The sequence below is a fragment of the Anomaloglossus baeobatrachus genome, chromosome 1 (assembly GCF_048569485.1).
Source record: "Anomaloglossus baeobatrachus isolate aAnoBae1 chromosome 1, aAnoBae1.hap1, whole genome shotgun sequence".
Taxonomy (NCBI): domain Eukaryota; kingdom Metazoa; phylum Chordata; class Amphibia; order Anura; family Aromobatidae; genus Anomaloglossus; species Anomaloglossus baeobatrachus.
Genome location: NC_134353.1, coordinates 584389876 through 584408126, shown reverse-complemented (window position 1 = coordinate 584408126; position 18251 = coordinate 584389876). Strand labels below are relative to the sequence as shown.

General features: G+C 45.1%; 1 protein-coding gene across 1 annotated transcript in view; it reads right to left on the bottom strand.

Moving 5' to 3' along the window:
• The window catches only part of ENTREP1 (endosomal transmembrane epsin interactor 1), a 146648-nt gene that overhangs the window by 21951 nt on the left and 106446 nt on the right, over positions 1-18251 (bottom strand). The window contains exon 8 of the mRNA XM_075317836.1: positions 17013-17085. Within this exon, the coding sequence (XP_075173951.1) occupies positions 17013-17085 (73 nt within the window). The remainder of the gene's footprint in view (positions 1-17012; positions 17086-18251) is intronic.

Below are 18251 nucleotides of genomic sequence, written 5' to 3'. Positions count from 1 at the left end.
AATACAATGCAACGCCCATTACTCCATACACACACACACACACACACACAATACAATGCACCCCCCCATCACCCCCTACACACACACACACACACACACACACACACACACACACTACAATGCACCCCCATATCACCCCCTACACACATACACATACACACACACAATGCACCCCCCATCACCCCCTACACACACACACACACGCACACACACTACAATGCACCCCCCTATCACCCCCTACACACACACAATACACCCACCCATCACCCCCTACACACACACACACACAAAATGCACCCCACATCACCCCTACCTACACACACACACAAAATACAATGCACCCCCATCACCCCCTACACACACACACACACACACACACACACAATGCACCCCCCCATCACCACCTACACACACACACACACACACACACACACAATGCACCCCCCCATCCCTCCCTACACACACACAAAATGCACCCCCCATTACCCCTCCCCCACACACAATACAATGCGCCCCCCATTACCCCTCCCCCCACACACAATACAATGCACCCTCCATTACCCCTCCCCCCACACACAGTACAATGCACCCTCCATCACCCCTCCCCCCACGCACAATACAATGCACCCCCCATTACCCCTTCCCCCACACACTCAATACAATGCAACCCCATTACCCCTCCCCCCACAAACAATACAATGCAACCCTCATCACCCCCTACACACACAAATTACACTGCCCCATCCCTACACACTCCTGCCCCCCCCCCCCTCCCTCGGAATACAGTACTCCCCCTCTGCCTGTCACAAAGCTGTGTTCCTTCACAAATGTTCCCCGTTATGTGTCGTCAGCCCACTCATCCCCATTAATTAAACCTGTCTCTTCAGCTCCTTCATGGAGCGCTTTCCGCTTCCTGATGTCCCCTGTGTGGCCCCCGCAGCACTGTGATGACATCAGCAAGGTGCTGATCTCATCACGTTGCTGCACATCGGGGGCGGGGCCCAGTCCCGGCGCGCTGTTCAAATGTATTTACATCTGAAAGACGCAAATAAATTTGAATAGGAAGGAGGAAGCTGCGGTCACCGGCACCGGCTCTGCTGCGCTCCTCTGCAGTGTGTACATGCTGGTGACATTCTCTTTAAAAAGGTTCTCCGGGAAATGTGCTAAAATTAATAAAAAAAATGTATTGAATAATAAACATTTTTCTAACATTTAATTTAGCAAAACGTTTTGCTTTATCTAGTGCACTCTGTCAGGATTGAGATTGGGCGAATGCTGTGGCCATGCGTTAGGGAAGGAGCGGTTCAAAATCCTATCATCACAAAATCCTGTGCACGCAGAACGTTCTTCACATGATTTGCGATGTGAGGAGGTTCTCCATCATGCATGAAGGGGGTCGTCTGAAGACACTGCTGCTGTTGGGAGTTGCGGAACAACCACTGCTTCCAGCATTGTCTGGTATCTCGTTGCTGTCTCTTAACAGGTAGCAACCCCAGTTGGCCTCATTTCTTCATAAAAGAACGGTCCGAGGATGAACGAAGAGTTGAAGTCACACCAAACGATTACCTTTGGCGAATGCAGCGGAACCCCCTCAACTGCATGCGGATTTTCGGTAGCCCATATGCGACAGTTTTGTGTGTTCACCATTCCATTCAGGTAAACAATGCGCTTTGTTGCACCACAGAACATTCCATGGCCAATTGTTGTTATTATTATTATTATTTACTAGAAGGGGGCCCGATTCTAACGTATCGGGTAGTTTAGAATGTGTATGTAAGTTACACGTGTGCCGAGAGCCGGGGTAAGCTGGTAACCATGGTACACATTCGGGTAAGTAAGCAAAGCGCTTTCCATAGTTACAGAATTGTGTACCATGGCTACTAGCGTACGTCGGTAAGCTGGTAACTATGGTACACATTGGGTAACTATGCAAGTGATAGTGCTGGTTAATTTTATGCTTGTTGGTCTCCTGCTGTGCAGCACGCATCAGCGTGTTTGACAGCGGGAGACAAACGATCTGAATGGGCAGGGAGCCGGGGTAAGCTAGTAACCATGTTACACATCGGGTAACTAAGGAAAGCGGTTTCTATAGTTACACGATGTGTACCATGGTTACCAGCCTACGCCGGGTCCGGCACACGTGTGCCGTAAGCCGGGGTAAGCTAGTGGTTTCACACAGTCGGCCTTTTCTCCACTTTGTCCTGCCGGTGTGGGCTTCCGGGGGTGCAGCAGTCACCTGGGAGTCGAGGCTCCGTGTGGGTTCGGGGAATGTGTGCGGGGGGCGGGGCCAAGCAGAGTGTCCAATGCGTTAGGGGGCGGGGCCTGGCCAAGCGGCCAATGCGTGCGGGGGCGGGGCCTGGCCAAGCAGCCTATCCGTGCGGGGGGCGGGGCCAGGCCGAGCCCAGCGGCCAATGCGACGGTTGTCACTGTAATGACGTCATTTTCGTTACAGACAGACAGACAGAATAAGCCAATTATATATATATAGATTATTATAGCGCCATCAATTCCAGGGGTATACATAATAGGGACAAGTACAATAATCATAAACAATACAAGGCACCGACTGGTACAGGAGGATAGAGGTCCCTGCCCGCGAGGGCTCACAGTCTACAAGGGATAGGTGAGGATACAGTAGATGAGGGTAGAGCTGATTGTGCGGCGCTGTATCAGACTGAGGGTTACGGCAAATTGTAGGCTTGTCGGAAGAGGTGGGACTTCAGGTTCCTTTTGAAGCTTGTCAAGGTAGGTGAGAGTCTGATGTGTTGTGGCAGAGCGTTCCAGAGTATGGGGGAGGCATGGGAGAAATCTTGGATGCGATGGTGGGAAGAGGAGATGAGAGGGGAGTAGAGAAGGAGATCTTGTGAGGATCGAAGGTTATGTGCAGGTAAGTAGCGGGAGACTAGGTCAGAGATGTAAGGAGGAGACAGGTTGTGGATGGCCTTGTAGAACTGGAGTCGTTGGACAATGGGAAGCCAGTGAAGGGATTGGCAGAGAGGAGAGGTCGGGGAGTAGTGGGAGGACAGGTGGATTAGCCGGGCAGCATAGTTTAGAATAGATTGTAGGGGTGCGAGACTGTTAGAAGGGAGGCCACAGAGCAGGAGGTTGCAATAATCCAGGCGGGAGATAATAAAGGCATGCACTAGGGTTTTTGCAGCTTCTTGGGAAAGGAATGTTCAGATCCGTGAATGTTCAGATCCGTGAAATATTTTTGAGTTGGAGGCGGCAGGAGGTGAAGAGGGCTTGAATGTGTGGCTTGAAAGAGAGATCAGAGTCTAGGAATACTCCCAGGCAGCGAGCACGTGGGACCGGGGAGAGTGGGCAGCCATTGACATTGATTGCCATCCACTTCCACTCTTGCCAGAAACATGAATGCAAATGTCATGAGGTATCATTGTCACGAGGAAGCAGTTGTTGAATATGGCTAATTTTGTACAGGTATGCCCACAAGACCTTTCAGAGAACTTTCCACACTGTGCTGTATGGGAGCCCCAATTGCCTGGAAACACTACATGCACTGCTGTTCCCGGCAGGGTTGTTTGTACCCTGTTCCATGACAGCAGTGGCAATGTCCTCCACAACCTCTCTGCTAACTGGTCATGGCTGAACACTCAGTAACCCTGGTGCCTCAAATTGTGTCATCATTTGTCTCAACGAATTGACAGCATTGGACCGCTACGTGTGTGAAGGTCTTTCAAACGACGAAAAGCTCTCATTGCAGTTGAAACATTCCTGGTATTCTCATGATACAACTGCATTAACAGCATTTAACAGCACACGATCTGGCAAAGACACAGGCATCTTGCAGACTGAGTTGCAAGGCGCGCTCACTGTACTCACTTTTTCACCTGGTGGGGAGTTTTAGTAAAACATTTTTTTTTTGTTAAGATGCCTTCCGTTTCCCCATGCTTTGAGTAGCATACATACCAATTTTCAGCCAATTCTGTCCACTGGATCAGTCTACACATGGCTCCAAACATCTTAGGTAATTTTATGGCCACCTTGTATATCCGTATTTTTCATTTTATAAGATGCGCCGGGTTATAAGACGCACCCCAATTTAAAGATAAAAAAAGGTAAAAAAAAAGGGGGTCCATCTTATACTCCAGTGTTGTCTTACCGGAGGGGGGGCGGTAGTGGTTTTGGAGTGGAGTCACAATAGGCCGGGGTGGTGCTGGTGGGGTCTGTGCTGGCAGCGGTGGGGTCTGAGCTGGCAGCGGTGGGGTCTGTGCTGGCAACGGTGGGTTCTATGCTGGCAGCGGTGGGTCTTCTGCTGGCAGTGGAAGCTGCGGTGGCTGTGTGGAGCAATCCAGAGCGGCGGGTATCCCAGATGCTCTGTCGGCGGTCCGAGCCTCAAATAAATGGATGTCTCAGTGAAATGGTTGCAGCTCTAGCTTTGTTAAATCTTTGTATCCCTTTTCCTACAGTACTCCGACTGATGAGTAACGCTTTACTGATCTTCTGGCAGCCTTCACCTTTTTTGTGCAAAGAAATGAATTTATCAGGTTTTGTGACATTTCTCTTCCATGTGGTGCAAATAGTGACAGCATGAAATGGAAAGCGGTTTTCTTTGTTAACTTTTTTTTTTTTTTACGGCCTTCAGCTCGATCTTGGGCCATGGCGACTTGATGAATGAACTCTCTGTAGGAAGATCGATCATGTTTAGGGTACGCTCACACGAGCGTGAAAATCGGACGAGTGCAATGCGAGAAATTCTCGCATTGCGAGCTGTTGGTCAGCTTTTCTCGCATCCAGATTCTGGATGCGAGAAAAGCGGCAGCATGCTGCGTTTTGCTGCAACCGCCGTATCTCTCGCACCCATTCAAGTGAATGGATGCGAGAGATACATCGGACTGCACTCGGATGTTATCCCAGTGCAGTGCGATCTACGCACAGGCTGACAGTGGAGGAGATGGGAGGATTAACCCCTCCCTCTCCTCCGCAGCGCCTGCACTCAGCTTCACAGCTGTGACCCGATCGCAAGATCGGGTTACAGTCGCATGACACCCGGCTCACGCTCGCAGCAGAGCCTGAGCCGGGGGACATTAGCATATCGCATCCGATGCTCTCGCATCGGATGCCATACGCTCGTGTGAGTCCAGCCTTAAGCTGAGATAGGACCATCAGAGTTTTATCCACCGCTTTGTTGATAGTGTCAAACCATTGGGTTGCTGGTCTTCCTCTACGCCTTGTTCCATCTACTCTTTTGACCATGATGTCCTTCTTCAGTGATGGCTGTATTCGTATGATGTGTCCAAAGTAGACAAGTCGTAGCTTGGTGATCCGTATTCAAGTGACAGGTCTGGCTTGATTTTTTGCAAAATTGTTTTTTTTTATCTTCTTGCCATCCGTGGTATTGATAACATCCTTCTCCAGCACCACATTTCACATTTTGAAGGCGATGAGTCTTCTTTCTTTAAAATTCATGTTTTGCATTCATATGTTACTACTTACTTTTTAAACAACACCCTTTTATAGTCAACTGTCTGCTGGACACCTGTTTAATGAATACTTAGACTTCCCTGTGGCTTAATTCTTGTTAATTAGAATTTTGTAGTCTAAACTTTAGCTTTACTCTTAAAACTTTCATTAGGGTATACTCACTTTTGCAATAGTCTTCAATTTATTAGTAAAATTACTTTTTGGGTGTGCAAGATTACAAATCTTGTTTCCAATAAATGTCACACATTTGTGGGAATACTTTGTAGTACGGTATCCCATAGAAAATGTTGACATATCTGTTGCGGTGTACTCATTCATGTTGAGCACTGTATTTGTGCAGTATTGTGTTTCAATTTCATCTGCCACCTAGTATATCATTTTAATATCAATGACTCATGCTTCTTGAGTTTTGACTCGAACATTTCATTTTTTAGCGATTTCCTGATTTGAGGTCCAAAACATATACCTTCCTTTAACTTAGCTGTCCTCAATTTTGGACGCATAGCAACCAAATGATTTACAAAGTTCTTGATCAACCCCACCTTTATATGTAGAGGCGGCAGAATTATTTTCCTTGGATCAACCAGTGGGATATATTTGACATTTTCTTTTCCAGGAATATACAATTTCCTCACAGGCCATTCCTTGACAGTGTAGTACTTCTTAGGGCCGCTTTACACGCTACGACATCGCTAGCAATTGCTAGCGATGTCGAGCGTGATAGCACCCGCCCCAGTCATTGTAACGATATGTGGTTATCGCTGCCGTAGCGAACATTATCGCTACGGCAGCGTCACACGCACATACCTGCTCTGCGACGTCGCTGTGACTGCCAAACAATCCCTCCCTCAAGGGGCAGGTGCGTTCGGCGTCACCGCGACGTCACAGCGACATCACTAAACGGCTGCCCAATCAAAGCGGAGGGGCGGAGATGAGCGGGACGAACATCCCACCCACCTCCTTCCTTCCTCATTGCTGGCGGGATGCAGGTAAGGAGAGGTTCCTCGTTCCTGCGGTGTCACACGTAGCGATGTGTGCTGCCGCAGAAACAAGGAACAACATCGTACCTGCCGCAGCAAAAATAATTAAGACTAGGGGGGATGTCACCGATTAGCGATTTTGAACGTTTTTGCAACGATTCAAAATTGCTAATAGGTGTCACATGCAACGAAATCGCTGACGCCGCCGGATGTGCATCACAAAATCCGTGACCCCAACGACATCGCTTTAGCTTTAGCGATGTCGTAGCGTGTAAAGCCACTTTTGGTGTCTCGGCTGTCCCACAGACACAAAAAGCAGCAGAATTTAGTAAAACCAGCCTGTAAACCTAAAGGCAGAGCAACAACTTTTAAATCACAGCAAATCTCTCATTCATGATCTTTATATTTCACAATTTTGTTTTTGTTTGCTCTTGTTGTAAACTTTCCACACACAAAACAGAAGTTATCAGGATGGTTTACGCAACAACAACGACATTGAGCACTTGCCATTTTGCTATTTCGCTGTAATTAAATAAGACAAAAATTTTAAAAGGGTCTCATCAACACTAAGAAATACATCAGAACTCTATGATTGCACATTTATATACCGTTCTGACATTTCACTCATTCCCAAGCTTTACATATCATTGCGCAATACCATTTCATTGAGCAATACCACGGAAGCCCTCTAAGGGGCACTTTGCACACTGCGACATCGCAGGTGCGATGTCGGTGGGGTCAAATTGAAAATGACGCACTTCCGGCATCGCATGCGACATCGCAGTGTGTAAAGGCTGGATGATACGATTAACGACCGCAAAAGCGTCGTAATCGTATCATCGGTGCAGCGTCGGCGTAATCCATGATTACGCTGACGCAATGGTCCGATGTTGTTCCTCGCTCCTGCGGCAGCACACATCGCTGTGTGTGAAGTCGCAGGAGCGAGGAACGTCTCCTACCGGCCTCACTGCGGCTTCCGTAGGATATGCGGAAGGAAGGAGGTGGGCAGGATGTTTACATCCTGCTCATCTCCGCCCCTCCGCTCTGATTGGCCGGCTGCCGTGTGACGTCGCAGTGACGCCGCACGACCCGCCCCCTTAACAAGGAGGCGGGTCGCCGGCCACAGGGACGTCGCACGGCAGGTGAGTGTGTGTGTGAAGCTGGCGTAGCGATAACTTTCGCTACGCCAGCTATCACCACATATCGCTGCTGCGACGGGGGCGGGCACTATCGCACTCGGCATCGCAGCATCGGCCTGCGATGTCGTAGTGTGCAAAGTGCCCCTAAATCACATTACGCAATATCAATCATATAGGACGCCTGCCCTCTGGTGACTGTTTATAGATTTTTACACTGGATATTACACCAAAAGGAATACTATCACATGCTTAGTCAGTGATTCAATAATTTCAAACAAAAAAACAAAAGAGGGATTGCGGTGACAAAGCAAGTACACAAAATACATTTCTAAACTCTGCAATACCTAAAAAAATCTTACGTGATACACCATTTCTGATGGTACATTTGGAATCTGGAGGCAACAATACACATGATTTGGCATATTACAAACCAAAAGAAATTTTGTTGTTGACCAGTGTATTCTATAAGAACTCCATGAAATAGATATCCTGTGCAGCAGTTTTATACAGTGGTAACATTATTCTGTATTTTTATTTTCTTTCCCACTCTTTTTTTCTTTGTAGTTCTTTCAACTTTTATCTATTCTATTTGGGGTTACATCTGATTTTAAAATTGGAGTTTTACCTTACTTCTAAATAATACCAACATACTGTATATGTGGATATACAAATAATGATCCTTGTTTTGTTTTCTCTGTATCATGCACAGCCAGACCTATATGTATCAAGTAAGAAAAGATGGGTACTCAGGGTTGCTGGTGAGGATCCAAAGGAGGGTACAAGGAAACCGGAATGATAGGATAGCAATCCGGTTTATCATCAATAAGTTTCAAAGATTTACATATCTTTTGGTCATTAATTATTTTCAAGTTCTATTTTAGGAGTCATATATAGGAATATATACTTTTACATTGATGGCCCAATCTTTGGATAGGTCATCAATATCTTATGGGTGGGGTGGTTTGAATTGTGGGTGGATGTGCAGTATAAGGCAGCAGCCACTATGCAGTTAATGGAGCTGTGCCACTTTTCGACTGGAAACAAAAAACGTGTTGGTACCGTGTTAGGCAGTTGAAAAATGATTGATTGCTCTCCCTGAGAGAAACAAAATTATAATCTTGTGATACCTTTTAATGGCTAACTAAAATAAAATAAAATAATGTTACACAGCAAGCTTTCGAGACATCTCAGGTCCCTTCATCAGGCATGGTATGACAAAATATCTGAAGAAACACAAATATATACAGAAACAGAGCAGAGGGATGGCATAATAAAAGGACATTAAACCCCTTCACGACCATGGACGGATATATCCGTCATGGAGCGTGTCCCGTTAAGCCCCGCCCCCTGCCGCGGACAGGCGGCGTTGATCGGCACACATATCAGCTGTTTTCAACAGCTGACATGTATGCCTGCATGTTACGAGTGGAATCGCATTCTACCCGTAACATTAATCCCTTATATCTCGCTGCCAAAGTCTGGCAGCAAGATGTATATACGCGCGGTGAAGATTTTCACTTACCGCCGCCCCCACCGGAAGTCACGTGAGTGATCACTTGACTTTCGGTGGTTGCCATCGTAGAACAGGGTCATGTGATACCTGCAGCCACGAAGTTTCACTTTCATTTTCCCTCGGCCTGGAGCAGAGTGAAACAGGAAGTGTCTGTATCTGCTGTTTACAGCTGTACAGCTGTGATAAGCAGATAGATAAGAGCGATCGGATTGCTGATCGCTATAGCCCCCTAGGGGGACTAGTAAAATAAAAAAAAAAGTAAAAAAAAAGTTTTAAAAAATAAAAATAAAAAAAACCCCCTAAAAGTTCAAATCAACCCCCTTTCCCCCCATTGAAAATTAAAGGGTTAAAAAATAAATAAATATATATATATTTGGTATCGCCGCGTTCAGAAATGCCCGATCTATCAAAATATAAAATCAATTAATCTGATTGGTGAACGGCGTATTGGCAAAAAAATTCCAAACGCCAAAATTACGTTTTTTGGTCGCCGCAAGTTTTACGCAAAATGCAATAAAAACGTAGCATCTGCGCAAAAATGGTACCATTAGAAACGACGGCTCGAGACGCAAAAAATAAGCCATCACTGAGCCATAGATCCCAAAAAATGAGAACTCTACGGGTTTCGGAAAATGGCGCAAAACGCACGCCACTTTTATTGGACAAGCTTGTGAATTTTTTGTAACCTCTTAGATACAAGTAAACCTATACATGTTTGGTGTCTACAAACTCGCACCGACCTCAGGCGTCATACCCACACATCAGTTTTACCATATAGTGAACATCGTGAATAAAACATCCCAAAAACTATTGTGCCATCACACTTTTTTTGCAGTTTTTCCACACTTGGAATTTTTTTGCTGTTTACCAGTACACCATATGGTAAAATGGTTTATGGTTTCATTTAAAAGTACAACTTGTCCCGCAAAAAACAAGCCCTCATATGGCAAGATTGATGGAAAAATAAAAAAGTTACGGCTCTCGGAAGAAGGGGAGCAAAAAACAAAAACGGAAAGTGCCCATGGGCTGAATGGGTTAAATAAACTAAATGTACTTTTATTATGCCATCCCTCTGCTCTGTTTGTGTATATATGTGTTTCTTCAGATATTTTGTCCTGAGATGTCTCGAAAGCTTGCTGTGTAACATCATTTTATTTATTTTAGTTAGCCATTAACCCCTTCACGACGGGCCAAGAGACGTAACTTTTTTATTTTTCAGTCAATATGGTCATGTGAGGGCTCATTTTTTGCAGAACGAGCTGTACTTTTAAATGAAACCATAAGTTTTACCATATAGTGTACTGGAAAATGAGCTTACAAAAGAAAATGAAAATAACAGATATACAGGTAGAGTATAGTACAAGCCGGTTTACAAATTTCCTCAACCCTTATTAAAATATATGTTTATTCATAAATTTATTAAAAAATCCCAAAGACACACAAACACAGAATACCAGGATCAGGTGACCCCTATATCAATATAGGAATATGGCAACGTATTAGAAGTGGATTGGGGGGGGGAACCCTGGTGACCCTTAGTAAGGCAGGTGTCCCTACCTGACAACGGAGGGTATGACAACTTAAGTTACCGTGCGCCCCCGTTCCACGTCGACTTTCCCTTTTCCTTGCCCTAAGCTTAGGGACAATACACAAAATAAGAAAGAGAATAAAAGGGAAAAAAGGTTGCCGTTCTCAAAAAAATGTAATAGGGTACAATACACCAATGTGTGTTCCAAACCTGGCTCCAGGTAACGATATACAACCATAGGAGATGATATACAAACAGAAGTGTCTGCAAAATTTAGCTCATATGATAATCCTTTGTACCATAAAATGTCACAAAGGGAGCCACCATAGTCCCTCCACGATCAGGAAAAAGACCAGGTAATTAGCAGAAATTTATACTACCACACATAAAATCTTACTAAGGTACAAATTAGCCCCATATGGATATTATGCATAAGACAAAAAGGGAATATAAAGATAGTTTACTTCCCTGAAAAAGCAGGTCCTCATCCCTGCCTAGCCTCTACGCGTTTCTCCTTTCCCATTAAAGGTTCCTCAGGAGGCTTGGGGAGACAACAGTAGATCCTGTATGGTGGGAATCCATGGCTAAAGGCCTATAGCCATGGATTCCTGAGGAAGCTTTAATGGGAAAGAAGAAACGCGTAGAGGCTAGGCAGGGATGAGGACCTGCTTATTTAGGGAAGTAAACTATCTTTATATTCCCTTTTTGTCTTATGCATAATATCCATATGGGGCTAATTTGTACCTTAGTAAGATTTTATGTGTGGTAGTATAAATTTCTGCTAATTACCTGGTCTTTTTCCTGATCGTGGAGGGACTATGGTGGCTCCCTTTGTGACATTTTATGGTACAAAGGATTATCATATGAGCTAAATTTTGCAGACACTTCTGTTTGTATATATCATCTCCTATGGTTGTATATCATTACCTGTAGCCAGGTTTGGAACACACATTGGTGTATTGTACCCTATTACATTTCTTTTGAGAACGGCAACCTTTTTTCCCTTTTATTCTCTTTCTTATTTTGTGTATTGTCCCTAAGCTTAGGGCAAGGAAAGTCTACGTGGAACGGGGGCGCCCGGCAACTTAAGGTGTCATACCCTCCGTTGTCAGGTAGGGACACCTGCCTTACTAAGGGTCACCAGGGTTCCCCCCCCCCAATCCACTTCTAATACGTTGCCATATTTCTATATTGATAAGGGGTCACCTGATCCTGGTATTCTGTGTTTGTGTGTCTTTGGGATTTATTAATAAATTTATGAATAAACATATATTTTAATAAGGGTTGAGGAAATTTGTAAACCGGCTTGTACTGGAAAATGGCAAAAAAATTCCAAATGCAGAAAAATTGCAAAAAAAGTGTGATAGCACAATTGCTTTTGAGATATTTTATTTACGGTGTTAACTATATGGCAAAACTGATGTTTGGATGTGATGCCTCAGGTCAGTGCGAGTTCATAGACACCAAATATGTATAGGTTTATTTTTATATAAGGGGTTAAAAAAAAAAATCGGAAGTTTATCCGAAAAAAAAGTGGCACACATTTTACGGTATATTCCGTGACCCGTAGCATTCTCATTTTTTGGGATCTATATCTCAGTGACGGCTTACTTTTTGTGTCTCGAGTTAACGTTTTTAATGGTACCATTTTTGCGCAGATGCCATGTTTTGATCGCCTGTTATTGCATTTTGCGCAAAATTTGTGTCGACCAGAAAACGTAATTTTGGCATTTGGAATTGTTTTGGCCGCTACGCCGTTTACTGATCAGATTAATTGATTTTATATTTTGATAGATCGGGCATTTCTGAACGGTGCGATACCAAATGTGTGTATATTTTTTTAACCCTTTAATTTTCAATGGGGTGAAAGGGAGGTGATTTGAACTTTTAGTTTTTTTGTTTTTTTTTTTAATTTACTAGTCCCCCTAGGGGGCTATATGGATCAACAATCCGATTGCTCTGCCACATCTGCTGATCACAGCTACACAGCTGTAAATAGCAGATATGCTCACTTTCTGCTTCACTCGGCTCCGGGCCGAGTGAAACTGAAAGTAATTCATGTCACCTACAGGGGTCATCAGATGACCCTGTGCTACCATGACAACCACCGGACGTAACGTGATCACATCATGTGACTTCCGGTATCGGCCGGTAAGTATATGTTTACCGCCGATGCCGTTATAATGGCGCTGTCACATATTGACAGCGCCATTTAAGGGGTTAAACGGCATGAGCAGATAACGATTCTGCTCGTGCCTAGCAGGCACACATCTCAGCTATGAAAATCAGCAGAGATGTGCACCGATCGCGGCATGCCGCCTGCGGCAAACCGCGGGCAGTAATACTATGACTGCTAGGACGTAATATTACTGCCCGTGGCCGTTAAGGGGTTAAAAGGTTTCACAACTACAAGATTATAATTTTGTTTCTCACAATGAGAGCAATCACTTTTCAACTCAGCACATCTAGCCGCCGCCAGCATGGGGAACAGATGGTTGCAGTCTTATACTGCACATATGTCCCCCCCCCCCCCCCCGAGTAAATAGGGTGTCACATCCCCACCGATCAGATGTTGTTGACCTATCTTAAGGATATGACATCAATATAAAAATATTCGATAATCACTTTAATAGTTATATCCAATGCATTTAAAACATTGAATTCAATATGTATGTTCAAAAATTTAAATAAATGGATAAAACAATATGCCCAGAAATAAAAAAAGAAATGAAAACTTTCAAAAACAATATTTAATTTGAAAAAGGAATGGAGCTCTGAATTTGGAATATGGTCTGACAAATAAAATAAAAATCTACTTTCTAAAAAACAAAATTACATGTGCCCTTAAGGAGTTTAATATTGTTGAAAACTCTTTTGCCATTAGATGATTTGTCTTAGAATGAATAATAAACCTCATGGCAGAGTATGTACAAAGGAAACATTACCTTGAAATAAAATTACATAAATCATCCGTGAAATCTCCTTTCAGTCTCGCTCTGTTGTTCCAGTGATTCCCCCTCCCTCCTACTGGTCTTTGTTTACATTTCAGCAGCTATAATGTAAGGGTATGTGCACACGTTGCTTTTTTTTCCGCGCGGAAAAAAACGCACCCTCTGGCAGAGGGGAGAATTGTAAACAATGCTTTTTGAGAAACAACGCATCGAAAACGCATGCGTTTTTCATGCGTTTTTCATGCGTTTTTCATGCGTTTTTCATGCGTTTTTTTAGGTGCGTTTTTTAAGACTTGTCAGTGATAATAAAGTTGGTTGAACACAGACCTTTGGAAAAAAAAACCTGTGATGTCATTTCCTTCTCCACATTCTGTTTGGATAAATGGGAGGGCTTGGAATGGAAGGAGCACCATTTGAATTTTGGAAAAGTTGAAATAAACTTCGCGCACCAAGCCCCTTAGGTACCTATACGTCAGAAAACCCCCACAAGTGACCCCATTTTGGAATCTGCACCCATCAAGGATTTTATTCAGGAGTATATTAAGCATTTTGAATCCACAGCTACTTCACCCAAAATGTTGCTGTAGCAACAATATTCTCACTTTTAGGCCCGCTTCACATGTCAGTGAAAAACACTGACGTTTTTCACTGGCGTGTAAAACACGCACATGTCCCTCCGTGGGTTGTCTAAGTGCAATCCGGGCTCCGTTCTCCGTGGCCCGTGATTGCACTCAGTAATCATCTCACCTGCGCCCGCTCCCGCTGTCCATGGTGCTGATCGCTCCCGCGGTGCAGCATCCGGCCGGCGCTGACCCCCGCAGCAGCTGCTTCCGGGTTGGCTGTGTCGTGCATCATGAATATGCGTGACAATAATGAGCCGGCACAGAAGGAACAGGGAGGACGGGCTGCAGAGGACATCGCTGGAGCCGGGTGAGTTAAAATGTTTTTTATTTTAAAAGCACGTTTTTTTCTGGCACGTGTTTCACGGATCACACCACTGCGTGGTCCGTGGGACATCAGTGATGCCAGAAAAAAATGGACATGTCTCCGTGCGGCAATCACGCACACGCGGGTACGCTGCACGGAGACATGTGCAGTGAAAAATCACTGACGTGTGAGCAGACCCATTCATTATAATGGGTCTGCGTATGTCAGTGATTCTGGTACGTTTAAAAAAAAGCACAAACGTCCCAGAATCACTGACGTTTGAAAGGGGCCTAAGGCTATGTGGCCATGATCCAGCGACACGGCGTCTAGTACACAGTGCCAGCCTTCCTGCAGCTGCCCATGCCCACGATTTGGGTTCAGGCTGCTGTGGAGCTCTATACTACCTGCAGAGAGCACTCTCGTCTCCGCAGCATAAATTGACATGCTGAGGCTCGGGAAGCCACACTACCGGTCAGTTTATGCTGAGGAGAAAAGAAGCACAGTGGGCATGGGATCTCCAAAAATCCTTCCACTGTGCTTCTACTGCACAACGCAGCGTTATGGACGCAGGGAAAACACTCAGCGCCCATAACGCTGCAAACCCTGATTGTGGACACACAGCCTAAAAAGCGTCAATGGATGAAGGGATGTCAAATATATAGAACGTCCTACCCCCGCCTGCATATCCTAAGCTGGCACCTTTAGTACCTTTCATGTGGCACTAAAGGGTGCCTAGCTTAGTATTTATCCAATAAAAAAAAAATGAAAAAAATGGCGTGGGGTCCCCCCTATTTTTGATAGCCAGTCAGGGTAAAGCAGACAGCTGTAGCCTGCAAACCACAGCTGGCAGCTTCATCTTGGCTGGTGATCAATTTGGAGGGCTCCCCATGTTTTTTTTTTTATTTATAAATAAAGAATAAAAAAAAAAATAACGTGGGGTCCCCCCAAATTAGATCACCAGCCAAGGTGAAGCTGACAGCTGGGGTCTGGTATTCTCAGGGTGGGAAGAGCCATGGTTATTGGACTCTTCCCAGCCTAAAAATAGCAGGCCGCAGCCGCCCCAGAAGTGGCGCATCCATTAGATGCGCCAATCCTGGCGCTTCGCCCCAACTCATCCCGCGCCCTGGTGCGTTGGCTAACGGGGTAATAAATGGGGTTGATACCAGATGTGTAATGTCACCTGGCATCAAGCCCAGCAATTAGTGATGTCACGGCGTCTATTAGATACCAGACATAACTAATTGACAGTAAACAAAAGCAAAAAAAGACAACAAAAAATGTTTTATTAGAAAAAACACTCCCCAAATCATTCCCTTGTTCTCAAATTTAATAAAAAAAAATGGGTCCGCAGAAATCCATATGGCTTTCCCACGTCGCCTCTGGACCTTCTAGAATATGGGGGCACGTTCAGGAAACGTATCCCCCATTTTCTAGGAGGGCAGACCCTCCATTTGAGGAGAGTGGGTGCAAAAATCTGCACCCACTCTCCCCGGGTCACAGCTGCAGAGTGCGAGCAGCCAGCACAGCTCACACTGAACACTGTGCTGGCTGTCAGCTGCTCGGCACATGTGACCGGCCAGCGTGCACTGTGAAGGAGGAGGGGGCCGCGGGGGATCAGCGCTGCGACCGGACAGGTATGTATGACACCGGGGGGGGAATTGGGGTGAACGGGCAGGGCCTGGGGAACAGTTTTCTGTCGCATGTGTTATTGCACATGCGACAGAAATCATAGGAGCAGGGCGGCCGGTGCGCTACTGTGCGCGCGGCCATGTTGGATTTTCGGGAGGGGGGTCGGGGGTCGGGCCGGGCACTTTGGCGACACCGGGGGCTTTGCCAGGAAGTGAGGTCAACAGGAAGCCTCTTGACCTCACTTCCAGGTAAATGCCTGCGTTCTGGCGTGCCGACAAGGGCCGCGGACCGCAACAAAAAAGCAGGTCCATGCGTTGTGGCTGCGTTCTGACCCCACATCATTGATTTCAATGGGGGAGAGAACGCAGCCACAACGCACAAAAGAAGTGACATGCTGCTTTTCTTTCCGCACCGATTTTTGGCATCCAAAACGCTGCGGAAAGAAACGCAGCATGTGCACTGATTTTTCAGCTTTCCCATACACTTTGCTGGGAAAGCTGAACGCATGCAATTTGCCACTGAAACGCTGCGGTTCAAAACGCAGCGTTTCCGCGGTAAAAAACGCATCGTGTGCACACAGCCTAATTGTCATTCCAGTAAGTATGCCATGGGACCGCTAAGGCCATTACATGGCTACAAAGGTCACAACATGTCATTGTTGCTGAAAAGTAAGTAGGGACTAAAAACCACCACAACAACTAAGCAGGAGCCGAGGAACTAAACAGACGACTGTTGTATCTTCTCCAATTTTTTAAACTCATGAACAAGCCCTGTCCCATAATATACAACCACAAAAAACAAACAAAAATAATCAAAAAAATAGTACAAAACAGTAACAGTACATAACGGAACAGGCAGGATCATTTTTTTAACTTTCATAAGTCTTACCACATTTCTACCCACCTGATGTGCTTGGTGTCCTAGGCAGGGTCACTGTGGCATCTGCTGCACAGTCTGTGACTTCTAAATCTGTTTCCTTTAAATGATATTAGAAGTTTTGTGATAAAAGAATAGACTGACTCTTGAAAATAATCATATGAACAGGTCAGATTAGACATAGAAGGGAGGACATTTATCAAGACTTATTGTGCTAGTTGGCGATTTTATTATTTCGGCTATAAAATGTGATTGCGCAACCCAACAGATAGCCCCCACATTAACAAAATAGTACAATGAACTACTGCAGGGAAATACTTTATCAGAAGGGACAAACCTAGTGTACATTAGCCTAATACCAAAAGACGGGAAAAACCCTGAAGAGCTGGCATCATATAGACCAATTTCCTTTATCAACCAGGACATCAAATTAATATCCAAAATTATGGCAAATCAATTGGCAGAGGTTCTGCCCACAATAATAGCCCCGTCGCAGGTGGTCTTCATTAAAGGTAGAAGTGCAGTTACAAATATCCGGCGCACGTTACTGGCGATTGACGTGGTAGACAAAGAGGTGGTTGAGAAGCTGGTGGTAAGCTGGTGTTGGTGACCCTGGATGCAATGTGAAATGGAGCTGGATGGAGCAAGTTGGGATTGGAAGGCCAGCTCAGAAACTATATAAAAGTGATATACACTAATCCATTGGTGAGAGTACAAATACTGGGACACTTGCGAAATGCTTTCTCGCTGCAAAAATGGATTACGCCAGGGGTGCCTACTATCACCACTACTCTTTGACCTGACGCTGGAACCACTGGCACAGTACTTGGAGCAGCATGGGCCATTTAAAGGGATAGAGATCAGGTACAAAAACCTGAAAGCTGCGTACGTCATGGACGACATCATGCTCTATATGGCCAGAGTAGACAGGGATTTGCTGAGGGTACTGGACTTGTTCGGGGAATTTGGAGCTTTCTCAGGGTTAGTTTTAAAAAAGGCCCAAATGTGAGATTCTCTGTCTCAGGGAGAAGGATAGATCGAAAAGTAATGATGGAACAGTGGGTGGTATCCCATTAGCCAAATCAAGGAAAAAATATTTGGGTATCAAACTGGGGTGGAAAATAAACTTGGTATATAATTAAAACTTCCCACCGGTCATATCTAAAATAGTGGCGGAACTGGAAAAGTGGCAGAGCCTACCCCTCAGTCTCCTAGGCAGGATACATTTACTGAAGATGATGAGTATCTCAAAAATTCTATATCCCC